General features: G+C 49.5%; 1 protein-coding gene across 1 annotated transcript; it reads left to right on the forward strand.

Moving 5' to 3' along the window:
- Positions 1–794: 794 nt before the first annotated feature.
- CSF1R (colony stimulating factor 1 receptor) lies at positions 795–20,225 on the forward strand. Its single transcript, XM_027643331.1, has 21 exons — positions 795–988; positions 5,660–5,905; positions 6,710–6,994; positions 7,737–7,873; positions 8,557–8,716; positions 9,586–9,775; positions 10,778–10,893; positions 11,146–11,266; positions 11,893–12,083; positions 12,678–12,790; positions 14,206–14,332; positions 14,819–14,923; positions 15,245–15,355; positions 15,555–15,717; positions 16,268–16,371; positions 16,516–16,634; positions 17,370–17,492; positions 17,608–17,719; positions 18,030–18,129; positions 18,252–18,357; positions 18,833–20,225. Exons 1-21 carry the CDS (start codon positions 940–942, stop codon positions 18,962–18,964), a joined length of 2,910 nt encoding a protein of 969 aa, XP_027499132.1. The 5' UTR covers positions 795–939; the 3' UTR covers positions 18,965–20,225.
- The last annotated feature ends 232 nt before the right edge of the window (positions 20,226–20,457 follow it).

Genomic DNA, 20,457 nt, shown 5'->3' on the forward strand with positions numbered 1-20,457 from the left:
TTGGCCTCAAGGCTGCCTTCACCCCTGTCTTGGAAGGGCCACAGTCTAATGGAGGGTTAACGAAGTGTCTAATTTACTAATTACTAACACTGCTAATTAGCTTACTAACTGCCTAATTACTGATTGAAAGTGCCTGCCAGGATCTCAGTTACAAAACAGCTTCAAGCAAGCTCCATACCAGTGAAAGCAGCAAGGCTGGGTGGGATGGGCTCTGGGGGAGGAAGGATCTTTGCTTGAGCCCTGGGACTGCCTGGTGGTGACAGAGTTGCTGTGAGCTCCAGGGTTGGAGGTGCTGAGAGGGCTTTTCCCACCTGGGAGCTGCTCCAGGCTGAATTGCATTTGTGCACCTGTTGTGAGGGCGTCTGCCATGTTCCGTGGGGGTCCTCAGGTCCTAAAGCCAGCAAGAGCCACTGGGCCTGAGGTAAAATGTGTCCTGCTGAGGTAAAATGGAGTCCACTGCCCTCAAGGCAGGTCCCAGTCAGGCACTTTGTGTCCCCATGCAAGTGGAAAGGGTGTAGGAGTCCCTGTGTTTTGGGGTGGCAGTAGCCAGAGCACACTGGGATTGTCCTGAACCCCAGCATAGTGCAGTGGTCCCTGCCAGCCCTGGGGACTGGAGTGGGGTTGGGCCCTTTCCTGAGGCTAGAGGTGACCCCAAACAGCAGGGGGTCCCTGCAGTGGGGTGTGTGCATGGCCCCTCCTCTGCCACGGGGGTGTGACACTGGTGACGTATCAAAGCATTGCCTGCTTTTTTTTTTCCCCCCTCCTGTTTCAAAAACAAACAAAATAGGGAATTTGTTAACTTGTGGTCAACTCAGAAAGGAGAAGCTCCTACCAAGGGAGTGCTGGGGACGGTGCCCGCAAGGAGAGGCACCCACTGCTCGAGAGGATCCTTCAGCTGCGTCCCCCCTCCACGCTGGGGACACCACGGTCCCTGGGGACATGTGTCCTGCTCTCCTGCTGCTCCTCAGCACAGCTGGCTTCTGGCATGGTAGGTACCCTGACTCACAAAGCCCCCCGGTGCCTCCATGTCACTCCAGGGGTGTTTTGCGATGTGGTGAGGATTTCCCGGGTGTCTGGTGCGAGTGCTCCATCCTTCCTCAGGTGAGGAGTTGTGACAACCTTGGTGGGGGTGGAGCAGAGCTGAGGCTGGAGTAACAGGTTCCCAGCTCCTGGAGGTGGAGGGTGAAGTTGGGCTCCCGGTGGTGTCTCCCAGGAGGGTGCTGTGGGCTGGGACAGTCCCTGTTTCCGGAGGCTGCTGCATGAAGCAGCTGCTGCTGTGGGCAAGTTCAAGGAGCCTCAACACAGGTAGGGAGAACTCATCTGCTCTGTGGCACAGAGTGGTATTTAGTGCAGACTTGGCTGTAGCAGCTTTCTGAAGGCCATCCAGGGCTGGCTGCAATTACAGAGGGAAGGCAGTGGTGGAAAGAGGGTGTGTTGCTGGTCTGTGTTGCCTCTGGAGCCCAGCTGTGCTGAGGGCTTGCCCTTGGCTGCCGGCAGCACTGCCAGGGTAAGGCCAAGGAGGATGAAAAGGTGCACGTAGCATAGGAAGAGCCTTTGCAGTGGGGAGATGTGAAAGGAAAAATTCTCTCTCTTTGGGTCTGGAAAGGGTATAGGACGAAGGAACGGTTCAGCAGAAAGTGTGTCCTGAGGAAAGCTGTCTCTGAAATAACCCTTTGCTTAAACAGGGCAAGAGCTGGAGGTGCTTGGTCTGCACGTGAAAGAGTCAGAAAAATCAGCTGCATTGGCACCTCCCAAAGCACCTCATGCCCAGCTGGAGTGTCTGAGGATTGCTGATTTCTGGTGATGCTGGCATACACAGCAGGGGTGCAGGGCCAGGATGTGATGGAAACAGAAGTTAGGCAGCCGAGAAGGGAAAGGTGAACACGTCTGTTTTTTGAGGCTGTGGAGGTGGCCAAGACGTAATAACCCATCAACCTCAAAAGTCACTAAGCCTGTTTTGAGGTTTACAACCAATCAGATGGAAACCAGTATTACTAATCTTGCATTTTGAAGTGCTGGCAGCCTCTCAGGTCCACTGTCCTTCATTTTCCTTTTGAACTTGCCTAGGGAGACAAAGAGACTGTGGTGTGAGGTCCTCCCTGGAACGGGCAACCTGGAGGGAAAGAATTCAGCATGTAACAGGGAGGCAGTGTATCCCTCTTGAGCCACTGCAGTGCCCATATTTTCAGCCCAGGAAATTTGCATCCCTCTCACTGTTGCCCTGCACGTTGTTGCAGTTCAAGTCCTGTCTTCAACATGCTGAGCACGCTTTTTCCAGATCTGCTGTACTGGGAACTGAGTTGTGAAGGCTGCAGGGTTTTTAATTTTTTTAATTTCTGAAGTGTTTTTTTAAGGTTATAGGAACTAGACAGGTCTGATACACATTTGTGAGAGATCATAACAATAAGCTGTCAGGATCTCTCCAAAGGTTTTTTGAGACAGTGGGAAATGCAGGTCACCAGCTGTGACATCTTCATCAAGAACTGTCTGCCATGGTAGGCTGTTGGACACACATCTGTGTGAGTACCAGCACTGTTGGCCATCTGCAGCACAAAGCTGCATCATTCCAAGGTTCTCCACAGTAATAGCCTCAAGCTGGAGTCAGAGCCTGACTTCCTTTTCCTACCTCTTGGATTGCAAATGCATCTTCTGAGAGTACCCAGGGCTGATGTGGTGTGACTATTGTGATCTGGGCTCTTGCTGAGCGAGTGTAAGGGGCTGAAATCCTGGATTCAGATCAAGCAGAGAAAAGATTTTGCACCTGATCATCTCACATCTGTGTTATTGGTCATCTCGAGAGGTCTTCCTGGGGTTTTTGGTTTCTTTTTGTTTTCTTTGATGATCTAAACCTCTGAGGTAGAAAACCCAAGCAGAGCTGTGATGAGCACACTTTCCTTCTCCCCTGGCCCCCCAGATACTGTAGGTCAGTCTGGTGAAGGGGTCCTTAAAAACCAAACTTTTCCTTGCCATCTTTGAGGTGAGACAGGGGGAGCTCAGCTCTCGTATGGGTCCCTCTCAGGGCCAGACCTTAGGCTAGTGATTCCTCAGGACAGCTCAAGATCCTGATGACTGGATTCCTTGGTAAAATCTTGAGCATTTCTGTCTTATCAGCCTTCACTTCTCCTTCCTCACCAAACCCTCAGCAGAGGGAAGCAATGTTTTGGCTGACATGGGAGAGGCAGGGACAGAGCCTGTGGCTGTAAGGAGAGGTCAGGGTTACACAACCCGAGTGTGGCAAAACCTCTGGCCAGCAGTTACTGGCAGTGCTGCGGAAGCTGCTGGAGAGCAGCAGAGAGACATCCCTGGGCTTCGTGCAAGATTGCACACTGGTCAGCAGGGAGAGAGCCTCCCCAGCAGCCCTGCTTCCCCATTCTGGAAAAGGTCCTGCTGGTCTGACTCATCCCCCAGCACACATGAAGGAGTGGGTGCTTGGGTGACCCTCACCTTGCCTTGTCCTGCATTTGCTGTCTCTGCTTTGTCTGTCCTCACTCCACCTGTGCTGGTGGTTGTGTTGTTGATGGGAGTCTCCAGTGACAGCCTGAAGGTTTCATCCTCAGTATTCAGGACAGCACCTACCCAGAGCCTCTTCTGACCACAGCATCTCAGTAGTAAGTGTAAGTTGATGACAACAAGGATGAAGAGTGATATGACTCTTGTTTGTTTTGGGTTTTCCTGCTGTGGGCAAACCAAGGATCAGTTACAACACAGTCTTTCCCTGAACCACTTTGAAAGCAGCTGTGAGTCAAAGAGCTTGGCTCCCCATGAAATGGTGCTGAAGCCGTGGAAGCGGAGGGATAGCCAAAGTGGAGAGTAGGTGAGGGAAAAGGATCCACTGACAGAGAATTAAAACAACAGAAATGTCAAGTCCCAGTAGAAATCACAGCTTAGCAAAAAGGGGAGGAATGTTGTGCCACAGATATGTGGAAAATGTGGCTTTGCAAATGATTCTGGGATATGTTTTCCTCCACTCTGGGAATAAATGAGGCTTTTCCTCTTTCCACAGGTAGATAAGAACATCACAAAAAAAAAAAAAAAAAAAAAAAGGAGGGGAAGGGAGATAAAATGTCAAATATTCCATCCTCTGAAGATCCTTGTCCTCTGCTTCCTCCCAGAGGGCCAGTGAGTTTGATCCAGACCTTGTCTGAGTTTCCCCGTGACAACTGTGTCACTGTCACACACCAGCAATGCTCTCCAGGGCCTTAAGTCTTATATTTTCAACCCTTTGTTGCATGGAGGGAAACATCAGCGCCAGACAGCTTAAATGATGTTTTTGGGGCTCTGATGTGTGAGCTCTGGGTGTTACAGCCCTGAGCACAGCTGGTAGCACAGGACACACATTTGTACCTTGGCCATCATAGTCTTCCTCACCAAATGAGCTGCGAGCAGGGATGGAGGAGGACAGGGGTGTGCTTCTACTGGCTGTTACAGGGGCAGTGTCCATGGCAGGAGGATCATTGCCTGCAGTGACCTCTACAAAGAGCAATGAGTTGATAAATTCCACAGCTACCTTTATGCCTAGTGTAATTTGAACCAGGGTGTATGTCCCTTTAAGATGTGAGGACGGGTTAGCAACTGGGAAGGAAAGCAGAAGTGGGAGAATAGCCCTGGATAGGGGCTGGAGGAGGGTGCAGAGCCCCCCGAGCACAGATAGCCATTTGCAATGTGTTTCCTGTCCTCCCTCAAGGCCTGGCGTGGGGGTGGCAGCACCACTTCTTCCCTGGCCCCACGACACTGATTCATTTTGCGCTTCCCCCCACCCTAAATATAGGTGGTGACTCAAAGAACTCGCTGACATGGCAAAACAAGGAAAAATATTTCCTTCTGACACTGAGGGCTGGAGTAGGACCCTGGTTCCCCTTTATTCAGCCAGCAGAGAAACCATCTTCAAAGTGGAGCTGGCATCAGAAATCCAGCTGGTTGTGACGCTGGTGTCCGCAGGACTGCTGTGCTCCATGAACAACTGCAGCCATGGGCTTTCCTCAGCTGTTTAGCTTTCCTGTGCCTCAGTTTCTTCTCCCCAATATGAATAATAATGCTGACTCACTTCATAATGTTTTGATGGTATCTATGAGGAGAATGCTGTGTGTGATTCCATGACACACAAGAAGATGTCCTTCAAAATCCAGTACTTGGTGACAAAAAGCCAGTCTTCCCAAAGTACATGCACTGATCTCCCACGCTGCAGATCTGCTCTGGCTCATCACAACACCACTGCAACAGAGACCCCCATCCACCAAACTTGACTTAAACTCCAGCAAATGGTGCTGTGGGCTAAGCCAGTTCATAGGGCAGCTCCAACTCTACCACAAAAGGAAAACTGTTGCAAGAAGAGGCAAAACTCAACAAGAACAATTTCCAAGCTAACATCTGCCCTAATCAGCTCCAGATGATTATTTTTCCTGCCCCAGAGCTCTAAATGTTCACATGGCAGGAAAGGGGGAAGGGCAGGGGGGTGGTGTTTCTTCCCTGAAATTCGTTCCTTGGAGTATCAGGCCATACTGGTCAGGTGGGAGAGAGAATGGATGGAGTGATGGGAGCCAAAAAGCCAGTCTGAATGTCAAGCTTAGCCTTTTCTTCATGCTGAGATACTCTGTGCTCAGCAGTGTGAACTCCTCTTTAGGGATCATTTTTGCATCCTCACTCTCTCTTTCCCTTGCAGGCTCAGCATCCCCAGTGATCAGCCCTGACCTCTCTGCTCTGGTTGTCAACACGGGTGATCCAGTCATCCTGCGCTGCTCAGGAGAGTCTGAAGTTGAATGGATTAACCAAAGGAATGCATTCAGTAACCACACCATCAGCACACTCAGTATTCCCAAGGCCACTTACAAGAACACTGGCACCTATAGTTGTGCTCATGTCAACAGCAGTGACAAGGGCATTGCAGCTGTCCACCTGTTTGTGAGAGGTAACCATGCTTCTCTCTTCCCACATCCAGAACAGCCTCCTTCCAGGGAGCACAGCCTTTACACAGGTCCTTTCCACAGCTCTGGCTGTGTGTGTGTTTAGGGAGCAGTGTAGGCTCCTGGTGGGGCAGTGGCTCACCCACAGCCATGTAAGTCCACACAAAATGAGGCCCATGGGTGAAGCATGGGGTTAAGAGCTGCATCTCATGCATATTTGGGAATGTCCTGGATCTCTCCCTCTATCTACTGTGGCTTCCCTTCCTGAAAAACCAGGGATAAAAGTCTGTTCAGTGTTGTAATGAGCTGTGAGATCTGCAAATCAGAGAACTATATAGCCAGCATCTCAGACAAGGGAGAGGGTCACATGGATCACATCCTCATAACATGACCTGAACTGAAAATATTATTTTATCACAGAAGAATTTTATGCTGTGGTGGCTCCACCACTTGACTTCATCCCTTCCCTTGTACCAGAGGGTTCTGTCCTGGGCAGGGAAGCTGCAGGTCTGATAAATAAAACTAACACCATGGTGAAAAGTTTAATTAGAGGTAAGCATACTTCTCAGTCTCCCCTGTCTATGTACATTTGTGAGCTGATTGCTGTGACCTCCTCAAATGGCTTAGCTGGAATTGGGCTTGTCGTGTGAGTGTTTGGAGGCTGAGTCAGGCAGGCGTTGAGCAGGGCTGCCCCAGCATCAAACTCCCACTGGGAAGCAATGCTGGAGACCTGCCTTGTCTGGAATGTGTTTCTGAGCTTCAATGCGTTTTCTGATCCCGTTCTCAAGCCTATTTTGTCTGCCCTGCAGATCCCGATAATGTGTGGTACACCCCGGAATTCCGGGTCCTTGGGGCTGAAGGCGGCAATGTTGATCTCCCCTGTCTCATCACGGCCCCTGAGTATGGATCCAATGTGACTCTGATAATGGATGATGCCTCTCATCTCCCACCTGGGACCAACTACTCTTTCAGTGCTGAGACAGGAATAAGACTGTACAATGTACAAAGCAAGCATAAGGGTTATTACCGATGCCAAGCAGAGATAAATGGAAAAATAAAGAAATCACCAAGAATAAGACTGGTTATGGAAGAAGGTAAAGGATTGGGGTTGTTGCTGTCCTCAGGGCCACCAATAGCTAAGCTGGCCACAGTGGATACTTAAAGAAAAGCTCCTTACTGGTTGCAGGAAAGACCTTCTGAACCTGCAGTTTTTAAAGTGTTTAATGGAGGCCAAATTCCACCAGCCTCTGGCAAATTGGTTCCTTCAGTTGAGTTTCCATGGGTTCAGCAGTCTTCAAATCTTTGCAGGCACTATCACAGACCAGAGAAAAATGTCCACTAATCTCTCTGGTGTTCTGCAAGTCCTCAGGCCTTGATCTTCCATCTGTAATCATGGCAGAAGCTTCCCCTTCCCTTCCAACCCACAGTGCTGACTGCTGTGTTCCCCCCCACCTGTACTGCTCCCCACAGACACAAGCACAAAAGGGATCACCGGGGAAGGAGAAGGCTGGGGGTAAAGAGATTAAAGAGAATGGAAAGGAGAAGGTAGAATCATAAAGTAGAATAATAGAATAGTTTGGGTGGGAAGAGACCTTAAAAATCATCTCATCCCAAACTCACTGCCATGGGCAGTGATGCCACCCACTAGATCAGGTTGCTCAGGGCCCCATCCAACCTGGCCTTGAACACTTCCAGGGATGGGACATCCACAATTTCTCTGGGCAACCTGTGCCAGTGCCTCACCATCCAAGATAGCCAGGTCCTGGGGAGTGTCCAAAGTACATGGAATCACTGGACCAGCTGATGTTGAATCTTTCCCTGCTTGCCTTTCTGTAGCACTGAAGAAGCCTGTGTTGGTGGTGATGGACCCTACAGACCATGTGCGAATTGTGGGCGAACCTTTCCAGGTCACTTGCAGAGTAACTGCTCCTTCCTACAAGTATAACATCGGATGGGTGACAGCAGCAAAGAGGGTGAGTTGGGCAGCTTCAATGGGGCTTGGGGCATTTCTGGAAACTGGGGGACACAGGGTGGTAAGAACTGCCTAGATCCATGTCACCTGCAGCAAAGCCATGGACTATCCAAGCTGTAGAAATCTGAAATCCTTTCCTTGGGATGACATTATCAGGATCTTGCTGCAAGAGAGGAGGAGAATATGTTGTTTCAGCTGAGTTCATTGGACAGGAGCCACAGTACCTTTTAAGGCAACATTTCTCCACCCAGCCCTGCCAGGGCTTATAAAGCAGCAAACGTGTTCAGGACACACAATTCTCCAGAGAAAAGACACGGGTGAAAAAAGGGAAAGCGTTTCAAAATCTCTGCTGACTTTTAACTGCTAGATGGTTAGATGAGGTTTGCCATAAGTCCTTATTGTGTCTGATGTCTTTATTAAGTAGTTGAAATAACACGCAAGGACTGTTTGGATCACAGAGCGTAAGGCCAAGTTGCAGACAGAAGGCTGACAATAGCTATAGCCTCACTGCTGTGGAATATCTACCCTGGATACTTAGGTTTAATATACCTCTGGATCTCCACACAGTTTGCTCTGAGTGATGTACTCTCTAGCCCAGAACAAGAGTGGGTGTGCATGTTTGTCTTAAATGTTCAGTTCATCCTCTGCCCTTCTAATGTCTGATGTTCCCTCTCTGCCTGACAGGTTGTGAGGAGTAAAAACCTTGACTTTGGAAATGGTAACTACTTCATCAACGACACCCTGTCTGTTCCAGCTGTGACCATGGAAGATGCTGGGAAATACATCTGTATAGCTAACAATTCAGTAGGATTCAGGAATGCCTCAGCAGTGCTTCAGGTGGTAGGTGAGTGCTTCCCCAGAAGAACAGGGACACTGAATCACACCTAGCCTTGAGTATTTGCTGCTTCTACCTCCATCCTGTTCCTAGTTTTGTTGCTGGAAACATAATTCTCACTTGTGCCTGAAGGCTCATGTGACAAGCATGAAACTGCTAGGAAAGGAAATGGTGCTCCTTTCACGTCTTGAGGAGCAGGAGGACATATTTTGGGTTCTGGATGAAAAATTGAAGTGCTCTTTTCAGTCTCTGTGAGTTTATAAAAAGCTTTAAAACAATAAACAGAGAATGAGGCAAGGTTGTGCTGAAGACCAGGAAAGGCTTAGAAGGAAGGGCAAGCCATATGAGCAAAGTATGGATCTTTGTCACTTCCAGTCACAGATCCACATAAGAGGATTCAGGTCTGTTATACACTTGTTTGTATCTCAAGATGGAAAATTCATCCTCACAGTTTGTAGGCTAGGGTTTGCTGATCCAAAGCTGCTGCATACCATGGCTCAGAAAGAGGGCTTGGAACAAGTAGTTTCCAAGTGGGAAGCCAGGATTTTAGCTAAAAGGGCCTGTCTTTTATGAACAATTAGGAGATACCGTTTTAGCCTCATCACTTCTTAGGATACAGCATGTAAAACCTCTTTCCCCATGAGAATTCACTAAGGTTTTCTAGCTCTCCTCAGGCAGTGTAAACTGGGCTGCCATGACAAAGAAGCAGTTTAAAAGTACTCCATTGGCAACATAACCTGTGTAGTGTCTCATTCCCTCCTGCAGTCTCTTAGCTGAGGCTGCCCATTCCAATAAAGATCTGTTTATGAAGCTGGTATAAGCTTGTTCCAGGTCTCTGGATGTGCCTGCTGATGTTCATGCTCTTCTCCACCCTGCAGAGAGAGGTTATGTGTTCCTGACCCCAGGGGACACCACCAGCCAGGAGGTTGCTTTGGGAGAGAGTCTGAATCTGCAGGTCCACATTAAAGCTTACCCAAAACTTCTCCATTGGGGCTGGGAACACATAAACCCCCTGAAGAACTCTGAGAGGACCATATTCAAGGGCCAAATGATCTCTGGAAACAACTGGTATGTGCTCCTTGTCTTCTACACTGGCTATGGCATGTTTCTAACAGTGCTTTCCTTGAGAAGGCAGGCCCCATTCTACAGAAAACTATCAGGTTTTGAAGAGGGGAACTGTTCTACATTTCTGTCTTCTCTTTTCAGTATCATTAGCAAACCACACTGAGGAGGTATGATCAGGTCAAGGAGGACACCACCCTTCTCTAACTTGGCAGCTTTCTCTTTAGAAAACCTTGTGGAAGTCAGTATCACGTTTGTGATCTGGTTGTTCAAGTCTGCACTCTCCTTGCAGGAAGAAATTGCAGAGGTGGATGATCAGTACAGAAAACTTTAATTCCCTCACTGCTCCTTGGACCTGTCCCATGCTCTGAGGTCTGGAGAGTGTGTACTGAGTGACACCATATGCCCATGTCTAGAGAAGCCAGAAGCATCATTATGTGGATATGATCTAACAGAGGGCACAGGCCTGCTCTTCCAAAGCCTACAGCCAACTGAGACCAAAAGGAGACTGAGAGAAAATCATTCCATTTGTTGGGGCGTTTGGGCAATTCCCCTTTCATTTTCTTAGAAACCAAAAATAATCCACAAGAGGAAGTATGCCACTTAGCAAGGGTGATAGCTTTAGGGTGAACGCTCACATGGGGGGCTGAGAAATGGGCTGAGAGCAGAGGGGAGCGGGCACTAAGGGAGCATGACTTCATGGAATAACTCATTCTGCCAAAGGCAGGAGGACAGGCACCCCCTGACCCTTCAAAAGCAATGATTTGGATGTTAAATTATTTCTGAGCATTCACCCACCTGTAGCCTTTCAGAAGTGCTGAAAGTGCACTTGATGGCAAAAGCCAGTCAGTCCCTCCCTGCTTCCCCTGAAGAAGGAAACGGCAGACTCCCTCGTGGGCCGGAGTTAGTGCTGGAAGTGTTCACTGCTCCAGAATACAGGAAGCAGCAGCATCTCACTGAGCACAGCCTGTGTATTCTTCACTGGTTTTGCTCTCTCTTGGTGAGCAGGTACAACAACACACTCTTCCTGAACCGCCTGCAGGAGGGAGAGGGAGGGCTCTACACATTTCATGCCCTCAACAATGAGACCAGTGCATCAGTTACCTTCAGTATCTCTCTGAAATGTAAGTGCTTGCCCATTCTTTTGCCCTGCTTGCCCCTGGGGCTGCTTCCCAGCTGGAAGCAAATTGAGTGAGGTACCACGGTGCTTCCAGCTCAGCACCCACGGGATACACAGCCCCAGCCCAAATCTGACAATGAGTAGCACAGGGGTTGCTGCTTTTTTATTGTTGCACATGTGGAAAGTGAACCAGAGTATGGGGAATGTACTCTTCCTCTGGTCACAGCAGTCACTGCTTATGTGACTTCCCCAACAGCTTCTCCATCACTCTGCAAAATCAAGGTGCCAGCCAATGACTCCAGCATCCTTCAGTGCTTGGCCCTCGGCTACCCTGCCCCACGCATTGAGTGGTACCAGTGCCCCGTGCACTCTGACAGGTAAGAAATGCCCAGGAGACTGAGCAGATCCAAGGTAGGCACTTGCCCTTGCCATGCTGGCATTTGCTGAGCACCACCACATGTGTAACAGCAGTAGGGATGTTGCTCTGCTACAAGAAGAGGTTCCTGGGGACTGCCTGAGTAAAGGGGGCACATTCTACTCCTGAATGTCTTGAGCTTGAAGAGATGGGCCACCAGTGACTAATGTTCTTCCCATGGTTTTCTGAGGAACATGTGGATTCCTTAGAGAAGTGCCCTGGTGTACGCTGCCGTAGAGCTACATCCTGACTGGTCCAGTCATCTTTCTGGGACCTCCAGAGCTCTGAGGCTCTGCAGAGCACAGGTTCATTGAGCTACAGCATCATGGGAAGCTGCCTGGACACAGCTGTTGTGTCTCAGTATCAGCCCCACTGAAGGGACTGCTGGCAGAACGCAGCTAAGGCTCTGTCTGTACAGGGCTGTGGTGTTCAGGGAGAGGAATTTAGCTGGGCAGAGAGCAATGTATCTTAGAGCTGCAACCCCTAATTGCCTGTGTCTCCTCTCTGGTCTGACACAGGCAATGATTCACCTGTGAGCTGCTGTGCTGCAGGGGAGCACTCATTCTCTCCTGTTCGCTGTCTCTGCAGATACAATGAGGACTATAGATTGCTACGGAATGACTCCAGACCCCAGGTGGTGAGCATGCTGCCCTTCCAAGAGGTGGAGGTGGAGAGCAGCATCCCCTTCCAGGAGCTGGATGCCAATTTCACCTTCTGCTGTGTGGCCATTAACGGAGAAGGCAACACTTCTGACATGTTTCACTCACTCACCATCACCAGTAAGATACAAACTGATAGCTTGGCACAGTGGGGGAGAATCTGGGGGCTTTGAGGGCCCATCATCCTATACGTATATCCCCATTGTCTTGAAAGAGAAGTGGAATAGATTCCACAATCCCTGTACCCCCACAAGTGGTGGGAGGCTTTGACGTTTGCCAGTCCTAGGAGCCAAGTGGGAATTTCTGACTGGGTTGTAGCCTGGAACCAAAGGCTCAGCCATGCCATGAACATCTTATAACTGCAGGACTTGACTCGAGGGCACAGTGCAGCCAGCAGTTGCTCAGCCCACCAGCGTTGGGGTTGCATCTTTTGATGGGACTGTTCTTGTTGCACAAATCTTGGCCCCCAGACAGTCTGACCTGCACCTGGTGCTGTTTGTATGGAAATTGGGGTGCATTGGGGGAACAGTTGCAGCCTTGAGTTTGACATCAAGAGCTTCCCTCAGTTCCCAGTAGCTCCCAAAAGGGTGCCTCTGAGGCCATTGCTGGGGTGTGTTGCATACAGGGGAAGCTGAAGTGATAAGCTGGGCAAAATCCCAGAGATGGGACTGAAATGGGACTGTTTTACTCATTCTTCTTTTCTTCCTCTTCCAGGAAGCATTATGGCCCCCCCAAACAAGCTCTTCAGCCCCATTCTCTCCACCTGCATAGGCGCACTGGTGCTGCTGCTCCTCCTACTCCTCTTCCTCCTCTACAAGTACAACCAGGTCAGATTCCCTGTTGCATAGCAAGGGCTGTCCAGCTTCAGAGGCCACACGGCCTGCACTGGCAGGAGTCACTCAACTTGGAGGTACCAGGCAAGCTACCTCCCACACCTCCACTGCCTCCCAGCTTCCCCCAGGAGTTTCCTGCTGCAGGGCAAAGCTCATGCACCAAACCCAGTGTGTTAACACCTCTCCTGCTCTGGTCCCTCAGTCCTGTAGCCCAGAGGTCAGTGTGGTTATTGTTTGGTGTCAGACAAAGGTGCTCACTCTGTGCTGTCAGTTGCAGCTGGTTTTGCTTTGGTCACCATAAATCCATGGACTGAATTAAGGAAGAAAAAAAAGTGGTTTGCAGTTTGCATTCACTTTTTATTCTCCTCACTGCTTTATAAAAACTGTCTTTATGGGGAAACAGGATGATGTTAGGAGGAGTTTGTCTCCAGGAAGACTTGGTCACTGTTTTTATATAAGAACTTGGCCCATTTTCTCTGCAAGACTCATTTTCAGAATTTGGATTCCTTCTCTGTTGTTTCCATAAACTGAACCAATCAGTAGCCACCTCTGCTTCATCAGTGGGTGAAAGTCACCTGGTTTTCAGCTCTCCCTTTTGGCACCCTTCCTTTGACAGCCTAACAAGGCTGCAAATTTTGCAGCAAAGTTCTGGTGCTGCTTGTCAGACAATCCATCACATCCCTCTCTCAGACAAGCATCTACAGCTTTGCAGGGAGAGCTGCCTTTGGCCAGTGGTCCAAAGACAGGGAGAACAGTCAATCAGTCTATAAGCGCATATCTGAAAAATATAGCTTTTAGGAAGGGCTTGCAAGCCCAAGAGAAGCAGGACATGGTTATAAATAACATGGTTACCTATCTCAGCCATGAGCTCAAGAAGTTTCTCTGCTCCAGCACTGCCTTGCCTGTTTACTTCTGCCATGAGATTCTTAGAAAAGAGAAGAAATTTTTACTTCTCTTTCTCCATTTCTTTTTTTTTTTTCCCCTGGAAGGGAAGTGGGGCTGGGCCAGCTCCACCATTCTGCTGTGCTCAGCAACCAGGGTACGAAGGAAGGAGACACAGTGGGGACATCTCCCCCCAGCACCAGCTGGGCACTGGCAGCCACTGCTCTGGTGGGATGTGCTGGCTCTCCCAGCTCTGCAGTTCCAAATGGAATGCTTTCAGTGAAAGAGGCAAGAGAACCTCCCTCAGTCATGAGTGATGGCCTAGGGGAACTTTGTAACAGCAAAGGGACCAGCCTGTCCAGACAAAGGCTCTCTCGTTCAGTCCAGGTTCAAAGCAAGAGCTGTTTGCTGGGCCAAAATCTGTACCTTCCCTCTGTGCCTGCAGAGTGAGAGCTAGAGGGGGTGCTGGGGCTGGGGAACCCTCAGAACTCGAGGAACACTGAGTAACTGGAGCCTCTTCCTTACAGAAACCCAAATACCAGGTGCGGTGGAAGATCATCGAGGCCTGTGAAGGGAATAACTACATATTTATTGATCCCACTCAGCTGCCATACAATGAAAAATGGGAGTTTCCCAGGAATAACCTCCAGTTTGGTAAGAAACCTTCTGTGCTGCTTGCCTGGGGGCGTGAAGCTCATCACAGAGCTGAAATACTCCAAGGGTCAGAGCCAAAGCTCTGGGTAATACCCAAAGCTGCATCCAGGCATTAGAGCAGCATCCTTAACCAGGCCTGGCTGCCCTCTTCCCCACAGGGTGGCAAATGGTAGGGTGCAATCTCCTTCCATCTTCCATTGCTCCAAGGAAGGTTATCAGGGTCCTATCCCTTCTCTTGCATATCGAGTCATTCCCAAGGCATAGAACTGGTGAGGTATGTTTGGAAATGGCCTTTTCCCCACCATTTTTGTTCACAGCAGAGTTCCCCATGGATGTTAGCCAGCTCCTGACTAAGGGATGTGTCATCTTCTCTGGGCCCAGCAGGAATCCCCACCCACCAGACATCCTCCTCAAGGCTGTGTACAGGACAACTGCTCAATCTTTTTCTATAAAGCATCTTACAAGTACCTTTTTTTCTCTCTACAGGAAAAACTCTTGGAGCAGGAGCCTTTGGAAAAGTGGTAGAAGCCACTGCTATTGGGCTGGGCAAAGAAGATTCGGTCCTCAAAGTGGCTGTGAAGATGCTGAAGTGTAAGCACAGAGCAATTTGTGAAGGCTGAAATCCCCCAAGCCCCTTTGGACAGGATGTAGTGTGTGTTCACCATGTGTTGGTGCCCCCAGGCTGCAACATCTACTTTTTAAAGATGTTTCTGTGACAAGTACCAGGTGCTGGAATCACATTACTCTCATTTTTGTGGACATGGGACGCCAGAGGAACAGAAGACAAAGTTTCCTCTTTGAGTGTGTCTCCTCCTTTTTTTCCAAATACCTGTCTACACCTTTTTCTGTCCTCCTTCATGTCTTGCTTGTCCCTCCCTCACTCCTTCACAAAGTCCTTCTCTCCCCTTGCAGCATCAGCAGACACGGATGAGCAGGAGGCTCTCATGTCTGAGCTGAAGATCATGAGTCACTTGGGACACCACAAGAACATTGTTAACCTGCTGGGAGCATGTACCTATGGAGGTAGGATCTGATAGTCCTGCTTCCCCCATTGCCCCCTACCATGGCCTGCTCCTCTGAGGCTCTTACCTGTCCTCACCTGTCAAACCACAGAGCAAGCTGATGAGCTCTCTGGGTTCTGCTGCCCACCCAGGGACAGAAATCCTCAGGACAGGTCACAGTAACACCACTTCTTAATGAACCCTTTCTGCTGCTCTCCCAGGCCCCATCCTTGTCATCACCGAGTACTGTCGCTATGGAGATCTGCTGAATTTCCTGAGGAAGAAAGCTGAATCCATAATTATCCAGGATTCTGCCCTGGATACCTCTTTAGACAGTGCTGCTGATTACAAAAACATTGACCTAGAGAAAAAATACATCCGCAGGTAAGAGCAGAGCTCGGAGGGCCACAGGGCTGAGCAACACAGGGCCTGGGTAGAAGTGTACAGAGCGCTGTGCTGGGGACAGATCGAGGTCTGGGGACTGGCAGGATACCAGGGTGTAAAAGTCACTGGGGTTGCATGTGTTTAGACCTGGTTATAGTTCTGAATTTTTCAAAGATTTTGACAGCAGTCATTGAACATCCCACAATAAATCCAGGTTTTTGTCCAGTCTGTCCTCTCACAATCTAGAACCAAAACTTTTGGGCTTCCTGCACTGTTGGGCACATGGATTTTGTAGGATGATGCTCCCCATCAGCCAAGAGCTTAAAAATGAGGAGCAGTACTTGGAGCCCCATAACACAGGGCACCAGGGCCAGGTTTTTCTCCCCTTTCTGAATCAGCTCCAAAACTTTCCCTTTGCCCTTAAACCTCTGGTTAAGTCACCTCCTGCAATCAGGGATGTGGGTTTTCCTCTCAGTGGATATGGAGCAGGCAGAAGGTACTGCTGGAGGGTGTTAATAGCCTGCCCCCATCTCTGTTGTTTCTCATTCAGCGACAGTGGCTTTTCCAGCCAGGGTTTGGAAACATATGTTGAAATGAGGCCTGTGTCGTCGTCATCATCATCTTCAGTAGCATCAGATTCTGTGCAAGTCAGGGGTGAGTCAAAGGCTCATTTCTGAGATTTCGTGGTTCCTTTCTTTTGGCCATCCTGTTTGGTTTAGCTCTGGGAACCACAACACACCACAGCTTGTGTAACTCACCAGGTTTGCAGCAAGTCTAAATCTCTACTTTGAATTTCAGGGAGAAGCTTGGAGGAGGAAGATGAAGCCAGGGAGGATCTCCGTCCCCTCAATCTCTCTGACCTGCTACAGTTCTCCAGCCAGGTGGCCCAGGGCATGGCATTCCTTGCATCAAAGAATGTGAGTGCCAAGAGGACAACTGCCTCAATGCTCTAGCTGGGAAACACCAGTCCAGCCAAGCAGGAGCCAGCCACCCTGTCTGCAGAAGGCTTGGGATGTCTTTGGATGGGGTGGCCAAGCTCAAGCAAGCTGCTGCTGGAAATGGGCCTCTCTGCTCTGTTTGTTGGGTTCAAACAGCCTGGGCCATGGTGACTGGTGTTCCCTCCAGAGCCTTTGTCTCCCCCAGCCATCACAGAAGGACAGTGTTATGGGGGGAACCCAGGGCTGTGCATCATGCTAATCTCAACATTTTCTCCCCTGCTTTTACATGAGGTCAGGAATTTTCTTGTGAAGCTTTCTTGCTTTGGCAGCGTCCCTGCTGCCCCGGGGACAAGGAACTGAAAGTGGCTATTGAGCTGTCTGCCAGAGCTGGCTCAGAGAGTCACCGTGTGACTGTTTCAGAGATGAGGACACAATGTCAACAGCCCCTGATTCTGAACCTCCTCAACAGCCCCATGAGTGATTAAAGGACACGGCATGAAATGTCAGTGTCTTAACATTGCAAATTAAGTGCTTGCAAGAGAGCTCGTATATTCTGTACGTGACATGGCGCCTCTGACAGGGGCTTTTCAAGCAGTACTGTCAAGTGTTCTCCTTGCTCCTACAAGTTTTGGTGACAGGCCTGGGCTGTAGGGAGTTATTTGGGACTGCTGGTGGCTGCTGCCTGGGTCTCAGTTGTGGTTTTTTTCTCCCCAGTGCATCCACCGTGACTTAGCAGCCAGGAATGTGCTCATATCAGATGGACGGGTAGCCAAGATCTGCGACTTCGGCCTGGCCCGGGACATCATGAATGACTCAAATTACGTTGTAAAAGGCAATGTAAGTGATTAAAATGGGTACAAGAGAAGGTACAATGGCAGGGTGAGGCTGGAAAGACAGGGTATAGCATAAGCTGCCAGCTTGTCCTAGCCTGCAGGACTCTCTGCTCTTCCAGGCCCGCCTGCCCGTGAAATGGATGGCCCCAGAGAGCATCTTTGACTGCATTTACACAGTGCAGAGCGATGTGTGGTCTTACGGCATCCTGCTCTGGGAGATCTTCTCCCTTGGTAAGAAAGAAGCAAGTTTGCAAACCTATTTTGTTTTCCATGGCTCACTACCGGCCTAATGTCTCTGCAAAAAATTTCCAAAAAAGGAGGAAGGTTGAAAAAAATCTAAGTTTATCAGGGCTATAAAACACTGTGTTATGCTTCCAGAGGGACCATTAAAAACAATGGATTCTGGATCATCTGCTCTAACTTAGAACCCTCTGAGTAGCACCTGCTCAAGTGATGCTCCAGGCTTCCTCTTCCCACCCCTCAAGCCTGGAGTGTTAAAGCCTCTGTCTGAGAGCCACCTCTGCTTGTGTTACTGCCACAGGGAAAAGCCCATATCCTGGCATGGTGGTGAACAGCAAGTTCTACAGCATGGTGAAGCAGGGATACCAGATGGCCAGGCCCGACTTCGCTCCCTTGGAAATGTGAGTGGACAAGGGCCTGCTCACTACTGGGCCCTGACACACAGAGGGCTGCAGGGAAGAGCCTGGGGATCAGGCCCTCCAGCAGCACCATGAAGCTGCTCTATCCCTGTCTGGCCCTGCAGGTACAGCATCATGCAGGCCTGCTGGAGCCTGGAGCCCACACGGAGACCGACCTTCGACCAGATCAGTTGCTTCATCCAGAAAGAACTGGAGGAGCATAAGGAGCAGGTAAGGACCTTTGGAGAAGAGAAGGGCAGAGATGTCCCTTCCCTCTACATGAATACAGCTCCTGGACAATTTTTGTGATGTCTCTTACTGTTAGCTCATGGGAGCAGTGTAGTGCTGACGGGAAGTGCAAAGAAGCATCCAGATTTCCCCTTGCTGAAGGGTAAAGTCACTCCCCACCATGATCAAAGAAAGCTGGGCAAAGAAACGTGGCTGCTTGGCAGAAACCTCACCAAGGCAGTGCTACACTGCCAGCACAGCACCCTGCCCCACTCCCCTGGCTTCGCTGTGCACTCCCTCGGGACTGGCTGTCCATAAAAGCACAGGGACACTCCTGCCCTGCCAGCTGGTCATGCCCTGTGGGCACCACAGAGAGGGGCAGTGTGGAATGAGCATCCCCAGCTGGTCACCCGCATGGAAACACCAGCAAAGGGACCAGAACAACTTGGGGTGATGTGTTTTTTCCTTTTCTTTCAAGGACTACACCAACCTCCCCTCCACTGCTGAGGAAGACAGTGGCTGCGATACCTCTGGCTGCTGCGAGGAGTCCTGCGAGCAAGAGGAGAGTGGGCAGCCCCTCCTCAAGAGCAACAACTACCAGTTCTGTTAGCTGGGACCATGACCCTGGGGTTGATCCTTGTCCTGGCTCTGCAGAGCTCATGGTTCTGCTCTGCCCTAGGACCCAGATGCCTTCTGCTTTGGCCCTCTCTGTGCTTTCTGAAGTGTGAGTGTTACCGACTCTCTCACCAAAAGGAGAGTGAAGAAGTGACTAAAAACTACAACTCACCATGGGGTCCCTAAGGTCTTACCTTACCCTACCCATAGCATAGGTAGGATGGTAACAGGCTCTACAAGGTACACAGAGGTCCCCATCACCTGCCTCACCAGAGGAGGCTGTGGGAGTTTGAGTTTTGTAGGGTTTTTTTAAGTACCAGTCACAGTCAAGTAAATCACTGACCCCTTGTGTTTTATAAGCACATCTTGAAGTAAGTCCTGACACTGGAACTGCTCCACAAACCCTCTTTCTTGGTGGTCCTGCTCTCTTCCCTTTGTCAGTCTGACCCTGGATGGTGCAGAGTGAGTGTTTAGATATAGGTGAAGCTTTTACATAGCATTAAATATGCATTAACCCCCACACTTCCTCATGAAATCGACTTCTCTGCAGCTGATGCTTCTGCAGGGAGTGTTTGGGTGAAGTGAACCATGGAGCCAATCCCAGGGTTATGTGAACTTGTGCCCCAGTAACAGGACAGAGGGGCAGCTCTTTCTCAGGTAAAATACAGCAAGAAACCAGTGCTCTTTCATGTGAGCACTGAACACAATCCCAATCCAGGAAAGAATGGCAGCTGAAACAGGTCTGAAAATTATCAACATAACACATATCCTACAGAACTTCTGAGTTACTGAACATGTAGCAATCACTGCCTTTGTTATGATTACAGACACACTCTTGTATGTAATTTCCTAAATGTATTTTTAATAGAACAGCTGAGGTGATTTTTCTTCATAAGCTAGGGCCTAATGCCCTTCAACTTACTTCTCAGCTAGCTCTTGCTCAGGGTTACTACGGCCTCAGCCACCCAGTCTGGTGTAGCTACCAGAAGTAGCTAAAGAACCTTCTCAGCTTCACCTGCTCGGTGGGTAAAGGATCCGTATTCCAGGTACAAGCACTGACAGGGCTCAGGCAAACTACAACAACTGCATTGCAGGTGGCCTTTGTCACACTGTGAGCAATTATACTGTGGACCATTTCTGATTATATTAAACCTGGTTTTATGCTAACACCAAGTGATTCATTCCTCCTTACTAAATGAAAAGCTAATGTAACTCTATCTGTCAGCATTATAAAAAAAATAAAATATTTAACAAAATGAGTCCCTTCCAGGGCTCTAAGGACTGTTCTCAGAGGGGAATGGCTCAGGGCATGGGTGATGCACTGACCTACCCACTCACCGTGCAATTCTGCTCCAGCTCCTCATTACCAGTTTTCAAAATCACTCATTCTTGTATAAGGAAAAAACTTATTAAAAGCAAGGTTTTAAAGCACTTTGCTCTGAAGCAGTCCCTGTGCATGGATGTAATTTCAATTGTGATGGCGAGACA

The sequence above is a fragment of the Corapipo altera genome, unplaced genomic scaffold (assembly GCF_003945725.1).
Source record: "Corapipo altera isolate COAL_440 unplaced genomic scaffold, ASM394572v1 75, whole genome shotgun sequence".
Taxonomy (NCBI): domain Eukaryota; kingdom Metazoa; phylum Chordata; class Aves; order Passeriformes; family Pipridae; genus Corapipo; species Corapipo altera.

What these genes read in the sequence shown, in the direction of transcription:
- CSF1R (XM_027643331.1), top strand. Translation starts at nt 940, where the DNA reads ATGTGTCCTGCTCTCCTGCTGCTCCTCAGCACAGCTGGCTTCTGGCAT. An exon ending in ATTACGTTGTAAAAGGCAAT is followed by an intron (nt 17,493 to 17,607) that starts GTAAGTGATTAA and finishes CTGCTCTTCCAG; the next exon opens with GCCCGCCTGCCCGTGAAATG. An exon ending in GACTTCGCTCCCTTGGAAAT is followed by an intron (nt 18,130 to 18,251) that starts GTGAGTGGACAA and finishes CTGGCCCTGCAG; the next exon opens with GTACAGCATCATGCAGGCCT.